At 30.7% G+C, this 17,236-nt stretch overlaps 1 protein-coding gene across 3 annotated transcripts in view; it reads right to left on the bottom strand.

Moving 5' to 3' along the window:
• Positions 1-2,274: 2,274 nt before the first annotated feature.
• The window catches only part of LOC132756326 (uncharacterized), a 53,800-nt gene continuing 38,838 nt past the window's right edge, over positions 2,275-17,236 (bottom strand). For 2 of the 3 annotated variants that reach the window (XM_060747370.1, XM_060747372.1), the window contains exon 2: positions 2,275-4,396. In XM_060747370.1, coding sequence (XP_060603353.1) covers positions 3,686-4,324 — 639 coding nt within the window. In that variant the 5' untranslated portion in view covers positions 4,325-4,396 and the 3' untranslated portion in view covers positions 2,275-3,685. Of the gene's footprint in view, positions 4,397-6,944; positions 7,183-17,236 lie in introns of those variants that run through there. The other variant, XM_060747371.1, reaches the window with a different exon arrangement.

A 17,236-nucleotide genomic window follows, 5' to 3' on the forward strand; every position in this document is an offset into this window, starting at 1 on the left:
CTCGCTTACAAACCCTATAACAAGTAGAGAAACTGATAGCGAACAGCATAGATCCTGATCAGACTGCGCGGATGCGCAGGCTGGTCTGGATCCATGCTGGTCGCAAACCCATTATGTTGGATTTGTCATGGCGCGGCTCAATAAATATTTACTCACAAAATGATGACTGCTTTATTTTCAGAAGTTTGAAGCATGTTCTCGTTTATATCATACAACGACTTTCACACTTTGTATGATTGTGTTACAATTTATCAGATTAATCTATATGCTTGACAACCGAGCGTTCCACTAAATTGACATGCCTTTCGTTATTCATGCAGGTTTCCGTTCTACGGCTTATAATGGAAATATGCAGATTAAAAGAAAAACTGTCTAATGATACCATACCCTGAAGAGCATTATTTTTTAATATTTAAAGAAATGTTGAACAAAACAATTCTAAACCCATTTGATTTAACGATTTTATACATGTATATATTTCTTTTCGATAAAACAATGCAATCAGACGATAAAGCAATGTGATTTCCCCAGGGGTAAAAAACAGATTGTCAGCTGCAGTTGATATTTACCTCTGTGATTTATTTTCCAATTACACTCTGCATAAGTAATCAGATCAAATGCATGTCAGAGAAAAAGCTTTTTACTCTAACAGTTATAAATCTTTGTTTATTTTGATACTTTTGGTATACAAAAGGTTACAAACTATGGTGTAATTTTTTAAAATGAATTCACTATAATAATTGTACGTTTAAGTAGAGGTTAAAGTTTACTAGTACGTTTTTACAAAATTGAATTGATCTTGCACAGCCGCGCGACCAATTTAATTTTGTAAATACGTACTTATAAATTTAAACCAGCTTAGAGTTTAAAATAATTTTTATTAACACCCGATTTGCTAGACTGATAAACAGTTTGCCGATTTGCCAAAGTAAATGTGTTACGATTTCTTTGAAATACTGCAAACCTACTGGACAAAAATACCTTCAAACATTAATAAGGTTAAATGTGTCGAATTGAAAGTTCCATTATAACCGCCGTGTTAATAAACCTGCGAACCTTTTTATATTTTGATTTTCAACAGTGTCATACAATAAATGTTGAATACTCATATGCGGTTGATATTCCAACTGGGCAACTCTACAAATGATTTACCGTTCATTTTAAACGTGATTACGTAGTGGTGGAAAAATTAAAAGCTTTTTTTAAATACAGATAAATCAAAGTATGTTAACTTCTGAAAACCAAAATCTTCGGTACTATCGGCAATAGTATCGTAGAAAAAGTTGAGAGAAGTATATCAATAATTAAAGCTAATGTTTCATCAAGGAAAGTTATTAGTACAAAGTAGAACAATACACAAGTTTTACCTCAGGGTACACTGATTTGTCCCAGTTCTTGTAATTTGATCAGTACGAACAAGAAACAATAAGGTGTACTGAAAATATAACATTTTCGCTTTTTGTTAAGTATATATATGTATTTTTGTTTGTTTTTCATTTGCAAAATACTATCAAACTATCTTTTCCTTGTGTTTTTCTTTCTTTCTATTATTATTATTTGCTTTTTATCATCATTTTCATTTGTTGTCCTGCTGGCTGCCGATAGTCCTGTGTGAGTAGGCGGTTTTAGGATGTTCTCTGTAGTGAATGTTACCGTCCCTTCCTTATTTTTCTTTTCATTTTTCTGTATTCGGTGACCATATCAGAATAAACATTTTGTCTTTTTTTAAATAACCTTTATTGAATGTATAATGATATAGATAAAATACAGGCTCGATGGGCGGAGCTTTCTACTTTTTGCTTTCTTTTATGTAACTATATTGTTTTGTTTTTTAACACATGTCAATTTACTTACATACTAACTGTTTTGCTTTTTGACCGTACGACTGATTCTAATACTTAATACAATAGCACGTGAAATCCACTTAATATGTTTTATATAAAAACGTATTATTTTTTAACATGTGTTAACTAAATTGCATATTTTGTACTTCTGTTTACCCTCAGAGCAGCTTCTTTAGAAGCTGTATGAATTGATAGACCCCTAATCTGACCTTCTATTTGAATAACAATATATGTAGGTTTAAAAACAAACATAGACATGCGCTCTTTGAAATTGGTGAAATTCTTATTATATTCACTTATCTGAAAGTTCGAATTAGACAGGTCAGGGATCAATGCATACCCGACATTTACACAAAATATTTATAAGAAACATATAGTTTAATAAGTTTGTTTCAAAATTTTATTGTGCTTGACATACAAATACATATAGTTACGTACATATGACTAGCATTACTTCTACTTTCATTCATTGCACGGTCTAAGACTTTATCATAAAATATATAAATTTAATAAAATAATGGGTGAAAATGTAATTTGAGCTAGTTATAATTAAAAAATGGGAAATGGATATTTTACTACAATTACAAAAAGTGCATATTTATAAAATGATATCGTAACTCTTTTGCTGTAAAAAATGATTATAAAACTACAACGTATTTGCCATTATATAAAAACCAATCAGTTCATACTTAACTAATAAATAATAGGTGTACCCGACTAGTGTTGCTGGACTTTTTGGTGCTTTCTTTGAATGCCACACTTCCTTGTTGGTCTTTGTTTTCATGTCATTTGCAAACAGATGATACTGTATGTGAGACGGATATGTCCTTTGGTTCGCGAAATGCTATAAACAAATAGCTTACTGGATGTGCTCTTTGTAAGAATAATTTTTGTAGAACTTAAAAACATTCACTTTGATTAATATGATTTCTCTGTTTTACAATATTTTGTCAATATCTCGTTAATCTGTGTAATGATTATAAGTTAACATTTACGCACATATCAAGCATTATGCATATACAGGTCTCAAATGAAAACACTGCACAATAAAATGCCCTCTCTATGTAGCTGTGTATTATTTTTTTCAAGTTTTGAGCTTATCAAAAATAATATTTATCATTATACAGTATCAATTATTTGACCAGTTTAAACGATTGTCTGCTTTTTTAATTACAAACACACAACCGGAGTTTCCAAATTCTGAATAATAATTCATCGTTTCCAAGTTGGGTTTTATTGCTACAAAGTTGCATTGCCAGTAGCCTGAATACACTACTACCGCCCATGAACAGTCTCATCAAAACAGAGAGTGCAACATTTCTTACCTTACATGCTCACATTTTATCTTGTATATACTAAGAACCATTAGGTAAAGTCTTTAACACGTCGAAAATCTAAAACAAATACAATACTGCACTCTTACTATATTATAAAACTGAAAAGTAATTAATATATTTAAACTGGTCGTGTATGTACATAATATAAACATCATTATCGACATTACGATCGTGCAATATAATAAATTCCAAGACCCCAGTTGTGAAATACACTAAAAATGTAAGGTTATGAAACGCATATTTCAATAATACCCCAAATAATTGCCCTTTCAATTTTTGATCTAATTGCATCAATCTTGAAGGGATGATATCAGTGTTGTATTTTTATTTGAATATTATCATACTCTTTGAACACTACTTTTATTCCATGTGCACACTTTGAGCTACAATAACATACATTATCTTACTGTTATCTTACAAAACTGCAAATAAACCAATCATCCCATTAAAGGCCACGTTTTCAAATACCTCGATGAAGATGCTGAATATATATGTCTATGCAAATCAAAGTTTTGTTTCTTGCTCATCATATGTTATGCAAGACTGTTTACATAATGGATTATATGGTTCTGGCATCGAATCACTATGTCGTTCCCCTTGCAAAACGTCTTCTTTTAACTCACTTCTAACTGTCACATCTTGATTACACGTGTAATGTTCGTTTTCTTCTTCATGAATTGTTTCTTCACGATTTGTTGTCAAACGAGTGTCTTCATCGTCAGTACTAACAATATCATAATCCCCGTCGTCATAAGAAAATGACGTCAGAGCATGAAAGGCATGTATAGCAACACGATTTACATTATTTTGCTCCCGTTCTTTTTTATATGCAGGCATACTTCTGAAGAAGTCTTCCAGAATTCTTTCTTCCTCTAACTCTCTTTTTTCTCTACGAAGATATTTTATAATCATTGTGACAATGCCTGCAGAATAAAACACTAACACTGCAATGATATACATGACTGCTCCTGAATCTGCCTCGGCACTATTGTTTTGCTCAGTTTCAATTATGTTGATAAACACAGGCACTGCAGAATCATTTTGTGCACAACCTTGTAATACTTTAAGTAATGATGAAGTACCAGTAGAGTTTAATGCAGCAGCATCTCCTTGACAACCCGTCTGTAAAATTAACTGTTTCATCCCGGAATCACAAGTTAGTCCCAGTCTAAATAATGAAAATGATCATACACCTTCGATGAATTTATACTCCATCTGAAAATAAACATATAAAATGTCACCAATGTTCATTAAAACTGTTACATAATTAATTCACCTGCTAGGCGGCTTTAGTTTGTGCAATTTCCATCTGTAAGTGAAAGGTAATAACTTATGATTCCCTCGGAGGCAATCTGCATTTGCTGACAATTATTGACAATCCGACAAATATGTTTATTTTACGATAAACGAATCAATGATAAACATTTCTCTGTTACCAATAAATGAAATACTTTAGAAGTTCACAGAAATCGCAGAAATACTTAATGCTTGAATAAAAGTAAACGTTTGCTACATAATATGACAACACCGCATCAGAGCTCTTGTGAATTGTTGAATTATGTATTTGCGATATACATTAATTTGAACTGAAATGGTTAAAAAAGAAAATTGGTCTATCATATTGACCCCTCCAGTCAAAATACTAAAATAGACCAATTTTAAGTTTATGGAAATCCATGAATATTTTCACCTGCAACGGCAAAATTAACACAATATGATAGAGTAAACAATCCACTCGTCTCTATGATAAATGTTGTCTGTAACAATTTTCATTGGACCAGTATATACGACGATTTTTAGTACACTAGAGACTTGTAATCAAAGGTCCATTCATGAATGAATGATCGAAATTATATATTACTTCATATTGTTATTTAACTTTAAAGGGAGTCTTCCATATTTTGTTTAGTTTATTATATTGCTACGGTCAAGCAAACATTTTGTAAACTTGATTCTTTGAGTATCCTACAAATTAAAGTTTTTATTTAGCAATACATTTATTTTGAAATTAATATTGTTTTACTTGAGAGGATATGTGTTTCTTTATGTTCGAAGGATAAATAATTTAAATGTAAAATGCTAAAAGAAAGAACAACAACGGAGAGCACCGTTCTCTAAATCACTATATTAACAAATATTTTCGAAGAGTATTTGATGAAAGTTAGTAATGTATAAAGGTAAATAATTACTGAACGATGCATGCAATATTAAAAACAAAACAAAAATGCATTTTAAGAAAATCTTCACTAACATATAGGTAAGATAACTACCAACATTTACTGACAACACATGTTGACATTTACCATACATTTATTGCCTTTAAACCTTTTATTTAGTCAGTATTAAGACTGACCTTTCAGGATATTTGTGAAATTATCTTGTTCTTAATGTTATTTGTTGACTTGAATAATGAAACACTAATTGTTTAAACAGGAAGAGCTATATGATCACGCTAATATAACTTAATTTTCTGGATGTTTTCCTCTCTCGACCTTGTGAATTGTATTTAAAATGGAAGAAATCAGTAGGAATATGGAGCTGTTACAGCTGTAGCAAGCTAGCGATATTACATTTGCTATAAATCAGACTTAGAAATGTGTGTAGACATTGAAAAAGCATTTTCTTATCATATAATTATGATGAAATATAAGCATAGGTTTTGTAAACTATTTAAGAGCTATAATGTGAGGAATATGTTACTATTTTACATATTGCCCTTTGTAATAAAGGCATCATATAAACTCAAAGGCGGTAAAAACAGTAAGTATATCTTTATAGGTCTTGCCATTTTGGTAAGAATAAAGATAGCATATTATTTACTGTGACATGAACATAATTTAATTACCAGAACCTAATAAGATAATGCGTTGACATGTGAATAACATACAATTTGTCATAATATTCACACACTGAATTCTAAATAAAATGATCATTTGTAACTGGAAACTGTTTTTATTTGTGAAGGTTAAATTTCTCAAATGGTCATCCAAAACAAATCTGACTTTATAACAATAAAGACTTTATTGCAAGTGGAAAATTGTCAACAAACATTTAGCGGTTGATAAAACAGAGTATATTGATCTGATAGCGAGGTTAACCTGTTTTTATACATTTAAATAATTGATACGTAAAGTTTAATCAATATAAATGGTAATACTGCTTGCTCTTCGCAGGATTTTATAGATTGATTATTTGAATTAAAAGATAAAATTTAATTCACTTAGCAAGAGAAGCGTATATTCATTACACATGCAACAGAAAAGGTATTTCTTTTCTATATTTTCCGAATCAAAAAAAAATGGTATCATTTTAAAATGATTTCACTATTTCTTTACTCTTTATATGTGAATAGATAAAATGACATTTAGGGTTTTAATAAATTGTTATTTCATACACATGTCCGGACGTAAGATTATGTGCAAATTTTGCTTTTTTGTATTTCAAATGAAATAATGCTCAAGTAAGGTTCAAGTATGTACATACTAAATGTTGAATTGGAATTTTAAAAGTATATATATTTTTTTTTCAATTTAGTATAAAGTCGAGAATATAGTCGTGAAGTTTTTATCACTAGTTAATGCTGCATATTGCATAAGTTTCATTAGTAAATAGATAACTTAAAATTTACATACAAAATACTCGCAAAATAGTTTTATTTCCATTGATGCTGCTATACATTAATTGTCATATTTAAATGAATCATATTCTACTATTTTACAAAAGCTGTAAAATGGGAAAAAGTCAAAATGAACGAAGATGGTACCTTATCTAGAAATCCATCAACTATCCAAACAATAATATTACGTTGTATTAAATGAATTTAATGTTACTGTTAGTTGCGTTGTTTTCTAGGCACAGATGTCCGACTTGAATACAGTGTGTAACTACCTTACATTTTAGGAAGAAAATCCAATAATTCCACTCCATTTTGTAGCATTCAATCTCAACAGCAAACAAAACTTTTACAATCGATTGACATTATCAAATAGTGAAGGTATATTTTCGAAACATGCAAAAAGAATAATTTTGATACGACGGTTGAATAGATAAAAATGCCTTTTTTCACAACAGATAAGAAGTATTAATTTAGAATGTGCATTTCATAATGTTTATTTCGCGAAAAAGATAATGAAGTTTCACAAAGTGACATTAGACCCTTCTCAATTAATTTGTTCTCGAGGATAAAGTCATAGTGGCACTATAACCAAGGTAACATATTTTGTTCTTAAGGTAATAGTCACATTGACAGTTTAAGTGAGGTAACTTTTATGTCCTTAAGAATAAAGTCAAGTTGACAGTATTACTATTTTTACATATTTGTCCTTAAGGTTAAAATATGAAAAAATTAGATCAGCAAAGAAGGGTATTCAGTGAAGGCAAGCACAACAACAGAAAATATGATAAACAAGATCAACAAGGAAAGGCGGCGTTCAATGAACGCAACCCCCATATGAACAAGCAACAGGTCCACCGGAAATGAGACCAGCAGGGCACGGACAGGATAAGGTCAAATTCACCATTACAGTATAACCCGGGTTATATAATTGTCCTAAAGGTTAAAGTCACAAGCCAAATGACAGTATCACTAGTTCCGTACACAAATATTTTTCCTGTAGGATATAGTCACCAGAGATGCACTTTAACTAACAGTGAGAATAATTCCAAATAAAATCTTAGTTCTCAAGGACCTTAGTGACACTAGACAGTGTAATAATTTCAATAAATATCCCTTAGAATATAATCTTTGTGTGTTTGTTTTGTTTTATATTGATCACAATTGAAGTGGTTCAAAATTTATTTCTTGATAACATCAAAGTTCTCAAACATCATTGAATTAATGTTAACAGTCGTTGTGACATAGTAATGGTTGAATGATAATTTTGATCGGGGTGACATAAGTTGATTATAATTATATATTATACTTCTACTGTACTAAATTTTATTTAAAGAAGCAAGCGATTTGTTGCTGTATTGTCTTTCACATGAGGATAATTTTTATATGGTATTTTCTGTCTGTTATATGCTGTAAAAAACAAAAACAAAAACCTTAAAATTATACGACAGTGCAAGCATAATGTAGACACAGAACGATATTAAAAGAATCATGTACAACCAGAAAATCATAAAAACATAAAGGTAACTCATGTGATTCAAGAATTATCAATATTCTTTGAACAAATTTAATGAACGCATCAATTATTCAGTATTGTGTCTAAGACGAATGTTTTGCGGGATATTAGTCACATAATATAACGAGATAAGATTAAAATTTGTTTAATATATATTTAATGTTGTAAAAAGGCATTTCTTGCCTGTGGTGAAAACACTAGAATTATGATAAATTGGAAAAGGAATTTTAGGAAAAGTTCTTTTTAATGTAATTTTATATTCTTTTCGTAACATTTGATATATAGATTGAATAACCAGACCCTTATCTAAAACATTTTAATGCTAATTTCTAAGTTCACTTTGGCGATTGTAATACAGTATCGCAATTTATAAGAAGCATTGCACAAATTGATATAAATAAGTTATAGTTTGTCAACTCAAAGTGTTGAACATTTAAACATATTTTTGAAACATGTCCTTAACAGCAATTCACAGTGGACAACTCACACAACTCAGGGGATCAGCTAATAAACGTTGAAACAGCATTATCTCATTATTATACATCATAGATATGATAAAATAATACAAAAAACAACAAAATTATACTTTGTTTAGGCGCTATAAGTTTCTACAATGTGTCAGTAATTCAAAATTCAATTGTATAATCAGTTTTACCTCAGATAATAAAACAATTTGATTTCCCTGTGGAATAACAGAATAATGTAAATGATATTTACTCCATTACTACCTATACTTGAAGCGTTTTCAAATTGATATATACGAGGGTTGTCCCAAAAGTCCGTGGCATATTTTATACACGGTTCATTTTAACGACGCCAATATAAAATAATTCACAAATATAACCTATAAATTCATTATATTATGTAACAACAACTCATTTACAAATATTAACTCTAGTTACATAAAAAAAATCGGTATTGACGAGCACCCGGCGCAAGTCAAATAATTTGTATTTTGCTATGAATAGGCTTAAATAAATTACGTATATTTCAAATATCTGATAATGTGTCTGCACAATATCACGTTGACTTCCTCCGCTGCTATGTTAACAACATCCCATAAAATTTCAGTTGAATAACTATAGAAACGAATGAGATACAAAAAATGAAAATATTTCATAGAAAATAGGAAAGTTTAAATGGCGACGTCCGAAAAATTTGCAACGCAGCGAACAGTTATCGGATTTCGTGAGTAATTCAGGATGACATTTGTTAAGATTTTTCAACTTATGTACCGAATATAGCAGTTTAGCAACATATCCCGTGTATTTGTTTACAAAAGAAATGAACGGGACCAGCGTTCTTCGCAACAGAAAGTAAAAGTAAGAAAGTAAACGAATAGGAAAACCGATCTCCGTCGCCTATTTCCCACACAATGCGACCGGAAGTTCGCTTACAGCTACAATATAATGTATGCCATTCAAACATTCAACACAGACTGATAACCACATGATTGAAGTCTGTTATTGACGATGTATGGGTAAACCTTCACCATTTATCCGTTCAATACCACGTAGAGTATTTGAAAAAAATTGTTTTTATAGATATAACGCCGTCTTTAACGCTTGAAAATAGTTGCCAGGGTATTTATGGCATATTTTTGTTGTTTGTTGATATTTTTCGATGTAAATTTATAAAAAAATATAAATGTTTCCATTATATGGGTTTATAACATATTAAAATATCAAATTTGCACCTATTTTACTTAGTTTTTAAACAATCTTGTCACAGAAAACCGGTATTGGGACAACCCTCGTATTTTTTACTTTTTTACTTTCTTCATATTTTGGCATTAAAACATGATTAAATTAAAGGTTACAACCGAATAATATAGTCTGAAAGACGTTTGCAAACGCAAATATATGTACGTATATGTGATCTATTACAATGTTTTGTAAATAAAAAATGAACACTGAAGGAATAGAGAAGACAAAACTTAGTGTTTACACATATATATTTTATGGCTGGTCTACAATTAGAGTGTTGGCTAATATTTCCACTAAGATCCAATCAAAACTGTTTGCAACATCGACAAGTATTCATTAAATATAGTTTTATACGGCTTTAGTTTGCAATTACTAATTATTATTAAGTATGATCTGAGGAACAAGATCGGAGTATAAAATTTTAATGGAATAGTTCATAGTTCATAAAAGATCTAGATTTTCAAAGACGATAATTTCATAATGATTAAAAAAATCAAGCACAAATGAACGTTTTATTGATTATGAAGCACAAATTACTTTTTTATTTTGAAAATCATTATACGTAAAAAATTACTTACTCGAAAAATATAACAATAACCTGTATTGCATTTTAATATAGCAATAGAAATGTGTTTTTAGTAAGGACGTTATTTTTAACACGCTTTAGTAGATGATATTATATCATGGCGGGATTCTGTAAGATTTTTCATTCATACACATTTCTAGACAGGTATTTTGAAATACAACATGCATGTATCCGTGGTAAAGATACCTGCTATTTACTTGCATACACTGCGAATTGCCCCAAAATATCTTCTTAAACATTTATATTGAGTTCCCCATGTCCTATTTTAAGAGTTTTAATTTTTATTTATTTTGTTGTTGTAATTACTTGATGACAAAACTTCTCCAGATATAGCATCTCGTATTTCTAGAATCTATTTGACTGCAGGAACAGCGATCACATGATGTGGTCTTAAAATACCATCAGTCTTAAAGTATCTCGGCAACATAAATATTAACTTTAAGTAAGAATAATTGAATACATTTCAAACTAAACTGATTGTAGACGTGAGAGAACAAGAATAGAGAACTAAACAATCAAGATGACCATAAACAACAGTCACTAGAAAACTAAGGAAAACCATACTTCTGTTTAGAATTAGTCCTGTCTCTGAAATCATTAGGTATAAATAACATTCACATGGTTCTTTCTCTTTCGTTTAAATCATTTAATAATCTGTTTCAGGTCTTAGTCATTGCTATGTTTGTTTGTATGCCGATAGTCGCGAGTTGGAACTTTTATGTATGTTGTTTTTCTTTCACATACAATTACGACTTGCGCAATGTTTTGTATATTCATTAAAGACAAACTCATTCTTTAATACTCGTCTATCTGTAGCCCTTTTATCACAATGTATGTAAGCTAGAAGAACGTGTACTGTTTGCATTTTTGTGGGTTGTGTATTATGGTTAACTCATTTAAACAAAATACTTAGAAGGTTGAGACAGAAATATGTCAGTCAAAGCTTCAAAGCTTGTTTCGTATAAAATAACAATTATGTTTAAAACGTCATCAAACAGGTGAGATAAGTTATTTTTCCCCACAAGTTTTCCCCCATCATATGTATTGTTTTGAATAAACCATTTATCGCTTAAAAGAACTCCAATAAGGTCAAAAAGGACAAAACACAAAATTGGAAATGCTTAAAAATAGATCAAGTCAAGCACGTACAAATAGGATGGGAAAATCTAAAGGGGATTTTTAAAAAAATATTTTAAGAAATATTTAAGGAACGCTTATTTCCTTTGACATTTTGCATAATAAAAATGTTGATTCTGAAAAAGCGGGGCAATAGAATGATCTGAAAAAATAAGCACATAAGTTATTGATCTAGGTCTACATCAAGTGGTTCTCAAATCCTAAAATATATTATTAGTTTCTTTGCAAATCAATATCATTTACAGGAAACAAAACAATTGCTAAATCTCATTAGTATTTTTCTAAACCAATCAACATTACACATTAGACATCGAGCGCGTGTTAATGAAGTGCTTGAAATAGAATGCAAAGTTAGTCGTGACTGATATAAGCTGACGTCATACAAAAGATTGGAGGATGGCCGAAATTTTTAATGTTATTGTTTTGATGAATTGTTTGAACGTATAATTACTTTTACATTTGAACATACTATAAATTAAAAAATAATCGTTTTCACTTCTAAAATATATCCATACAAAATAGTTATGCACCCCATTAATTGTGTGCTCTGAACAGAAAATGAATAAGTGTTGAATTAAAACTAAACAAAATCACTTAGAAAAAAGGAGCACACTTGTTCTTAATGTGGCAGAATTGAAAATGTTGAGTTAAGATTTTTCATGTGCGGTAGTTGAAGTGCAAGCTATTTTTCACTCTACCCCTCCCTAAATCTGGATAAATCTGGAATTAAAAAAACACCTACTAATTTGTTTATAAATCCTTTAGTCAAGTGACAAATGTTATACAATCTGTAAAGGGGTGTCCCTAGGAAACAATGAAAACATTACGATTACACGAAAAGTACAAACTCTGTTTCAGTGTCATTAAATGCTTGATAAGTCTACTTAATATTGTAGAAGAAAATCGGATTCCTCAGGCCTGAATGGTCCATAACCAGGTTGTTCAACATATGTTTTCCAAATTATTTCATTCCTGTAATTTACTCGTTTAAATGTTTTCTTTTTCTTTTTTGCGCTGTGAGAAATACAAAGAAATGTAACGTCTATGATACGAATATTCAATTTATTCATAATTCAAAAACTAAAAGCGTGAATGATAATAAAAGATATTTTTCGAAGTGCAATAAAAGACTTCTATAAATTTAATTTACCTATGCATTAATGCTTGTACAGTTGACTTATGTTAAGACTACAAATACTTTATGTATATAAAGATCAATAATCTACCTTGTATAATAGTGTAAATCTATTTAGTGATCAATATATAAACTAGAAAATCCCTAAAGCTAAATAAAGGCAAAATTAACGTGTTGCAGAAGGTATGATGTCAGTTTTAGCTATTTGTAACCAAAAGATATAGTTTGAATATTTTACAGCGAAATACAGAAATTGAATTCATTTATAACATAACATAATATCTGAACCCTTTAGGTTCTAAAGGTATCATAGAATAACAATGTATGTGGTATAATTACAAGGGGTTAATTTGAGAATTACAGATACTATTGTGAAAGGCCGATGCTTAGTTTTCGCATATATCAAACCTTTACTTTTTATGGACTTAAATAAACGAAATTGATGTTTTTACAACCACAGATAAAAAGTCTGTAAATCAAGTATCATTTTGTGAAATTAAACATATCAAAGAAAACTAACTCATATACGCTGTTGTGTTGGTGTGATCTAGTAATATACTGTTTCTAGCCATATAGTAGCCCTTCATACAAAATTAAACAAGACTTATTTCGTGTGAGATGGTGACTGTTGCCGTCCCAAACAACAGACAATAAAGCTACTTGATATAAAGTCAAAGTGCTTCTCTACACGCCATGTTTAATTTACGTGAAAATGTGATTGAACATAATGTGCTTTTTCAATTATATAGTATTGATTTGTATTTCATTTTGCGACAGTTGAGTGATAAAGACCTGTCATAAATCTCATGTGGCTTTAAATAAATTTATACCACACAGTGTTATAATTACTGTATATACTTAACTTTGCGTCACAACATGGAATACTGGATGTGCTCTTCCCGGGAATATCTTTGCGACAATAATTTGTTTAAGTGGAACTTAAAATTGTTCACTTGCATTTATATAATTTCTCTATTATATTAGTCAATGTGATCAGTAGAATATCTTATTAATTAATCGTTCAATCATAACCTGTCCAATGGTGATAAGGTTTTCCGCATTTTATAAAGCAATGTAAACAATTTAAAAGCAAAATGCAAAAGCAATTCTCAGAAAAAGTAGTACAAAATAAAATTCAGTCTATATGTGTGTGTGAATATAAATAAAAATTTGATAATAAAATCACGTAATAGATATAATGATCATTGGCAGGTTATATAACAACGTTTAGAAATTTGTAAACTTTTTAGGTAAAAATACATATTTTGATTTCGAAAATTAAATCCGACGGTGTACAGTTTGCAACTATAATTGACAATCCATAATTCTCGTTTTCTTTATTTAACAGATAAATCATTAAAGCTACATTAAATAAATTTCATAAAAACAGAAATGGCGTCATTTTATAAATAAATTTGGTTTCATATCGACTCCAGATTTTATTTTGGTGTCAAGACAACCACAATAAGTTTTATAAGCATAAAAAATGTGCAACCTCATTGTGGCGAAATCGGAAGTACAATAATAATTATTTCTGTTTGCATGAAAAACTCCGCCCTCGGTTCATCCGTACATCAATATTAAAACAACAAACATGACTATGTGCAGCAGTTCTAATCTTACGGTATATTTCCGCATTGTAACGGATGTTTTGATACAAATTTAATCCTTTTTATAAGATGATTACTTTTTTTTCTGAGCCATATGCCTAGTTCACCGTGAAGCTAAAACGGTAAAAGTGTGTTTGCACAAGAAAATCTCATATCTACTGTGTTCCGGACAGCAACTATAACACTGTGACGAAGCGCACACACGAGCTGATTATTGTCTTCATTTGCATCCTAACGAGAAAGACTCTCAGACAAAGAGGCAAACAAAAGGCGGAATGGCGGGCAATACATCTGCACAACAACATACTATGTCTACGAATATATCGACACCATTACCAGCAGCTTGCAATCAGGGTAATCAATCTTTTACGGTACCGCCTGTATACCCTTATACGCCAACATATATGAATCTTAACTCAGGGTCTCCTGTATTTCAACAAAATCAAAACCAACCTACTCAACAAAGCCAATCGAACCAGCATCATGAAATTTTGCAGTGTATATTACAAAGGCTGGATAATGTTGATCAGAAACTTAGTCAGTTAAATTCTATACAAAAATCGGTATATGATATTACTTCACGTTTGAATAGTATGGAGCAGAAAATGAGTGACATTGAAAATAGTCAGAAATTCATAAGCGAACAGTATGACACGCTTTCTACATGCACTACTGTAAATAAGGACAATATAACGCTAGTACAAAATGATATCAAAGTTTTGAAACGAGAAAATCGTGATTTGATAACAGAAAATAGATACATGAAAGATTCAATAATTGATCTCAAATGTCGCTCTATGCGTGACAATCTTATGTTTTTTGGAATACCCGAGGGCAAATTACAGTCAAAATCACCGTTAACAGGTATGGGTCAAGAAGTAGTTCATACGGAGGTCGTAGGTGATCAATATCTAGGCCATAGTGAAACCACATCAGCATGGGCAAACAGTGACGTAGCGGATGAGGCCAGTCAGTCAACGACATCGTCTGCTATACCGGATATGACGTCAGGTTTAAATTATGAAAATTGTGAAGCCAAAATAATAGATTTTTGTAAAAATGTACTGAAAATTTCGGAGGTTGATAACAAAGTACAGATTGATAGGGCTCATAGAATTGGGAAATTCGTTCACGGCAAAGAACGTCCGATCGTGGTTAAGTTGAAAGACACTGAATCAAAGCTTGTTATTAAAAGCGCATTAAAACATGTAAACTTAAAACACAGTAATTATAATGTTACTGAGCAGTATCCCCAAGAAGTTAAAGAGAGAAGAAAGGCTCTTATACCGGAAATGATCGAGGCCAGAAAGCAGGGCAAAAGAGCAGTATTAGTGCGCGATAAACTCTATATAAACAATATATTGTTCGATCCGGAATCTCGTGGAGTACCAAATTTCTAGGACAGACGAGAAAAGTATGCCTTATCTATTGTATCGTGGAATATTGAAGGTTTAGGTAACTGTTCAAATGATGAAGACTTTTTGAATTTTGTTGTAAATTTTGATATTGTTTTCTTATGTGAAACTTGGCAAAAAATCAATAATGTGTACGAAATAGATGGGTATGAATGCATTTCAGTTCCCCGACCCGAAAGCTTAAACTAAAAAGAGGTCACGGGGGTGTATGTTTATTTTACAGAAGTCGTTTAAAAAGTGGTATTACAGTAGCTGAAATAGACAATAGTGGTGTTATATGGGTTAAACTGTGTAAATCTTTTTCAATTTAGATAGTGATGTTTACCTTTGTTGTTTATATATCCCGCCCAGTAATTCTATATATATTTTACCATGCACGAAGAAGGCTTTTTTTGAATTATTAGAAAGAGGCGTGAGAAAATACTCTCTTTAGGAAAAATTGCCCGTGATTGGCGATGTAAACGCTAGATGTGGCGGTAAGAATGATTTTATTCAAAAATGTTCGCACTATGATAAATTTATTTCTGTAATTGATAAAAATAGCGACGGTGATGATTATCAATTTGTTAATATCCCTTGTAGACTTTCAATGGACCCTGTTGTAAATACATCTGGAAATCGATTGTTAGAAATATGTCAAAGCAGTAATTTATATATTTTAAACGGGGAGAGTTGGCGATGATGCCGGGACCGGAAGTTTTTACTTATTTGTCAACGAACGGTAAATAGTTTAATTGACTATGCTATATGCTCGGAGGATTTATTTCCCTGGTTTCAAAAATTTTATAGTACATGATTTTATATACTTTTTTCACCACATTGTCCTAATCCAAGTTGATTAAATGTAAATAGTTATGAACAATGTTGTTACAAATAATTCTACATTATGTGAAAAAATTGTATGGGATAATGAAAAAGTTGATTATTACCGAGACGTTATTTCTGCTGAACTGTCTAATATAAATGACATTGTTAGTTGTATTGTTTCAAAAGAAACTAATGTTAGCGCTGGAATAAATGAAATATCTAATATTTTTGTATGATAAAACTAAAAGTGTTTTTGGTAAAACTACGTGTAATAAAAATAATACATGTGTTAGAACGTATAAGAGCCCATGGTTTAATAAAGAATGTGAGACCGCTAGGCGAGAATTTTAGGACTGTGTTAATAAATCTCTTAATAAGAATAAATCTGTAGTAAATTTTGAATTGTTAAAAAAAGAAAACGACGAGTATATAAAAAAAGCTAAAAAGAAAAGCACGATCTGAGTATAATGGGAAACAGAGGAAAAATCTACAAAATTTAGCCAAGCACCAGCCTCAAAAGTTTTGGCAAG

This window comes from Ruditapes philippinarum, unplaced genomic scaffold (assembly GCF_026571515.1).
Source record: "Ruditapes philippinarum isolate M1 unplaced genomic scaffold, ASM2657151v2 ctg2111_1_1_1_1, whole genome shotgun sequence".
NCBI lineage: Eukaryota > Metazoa > Mollusca > Bivalvia > Venerida > Veneridae > Ruditapes > Ruditapes philippinarum.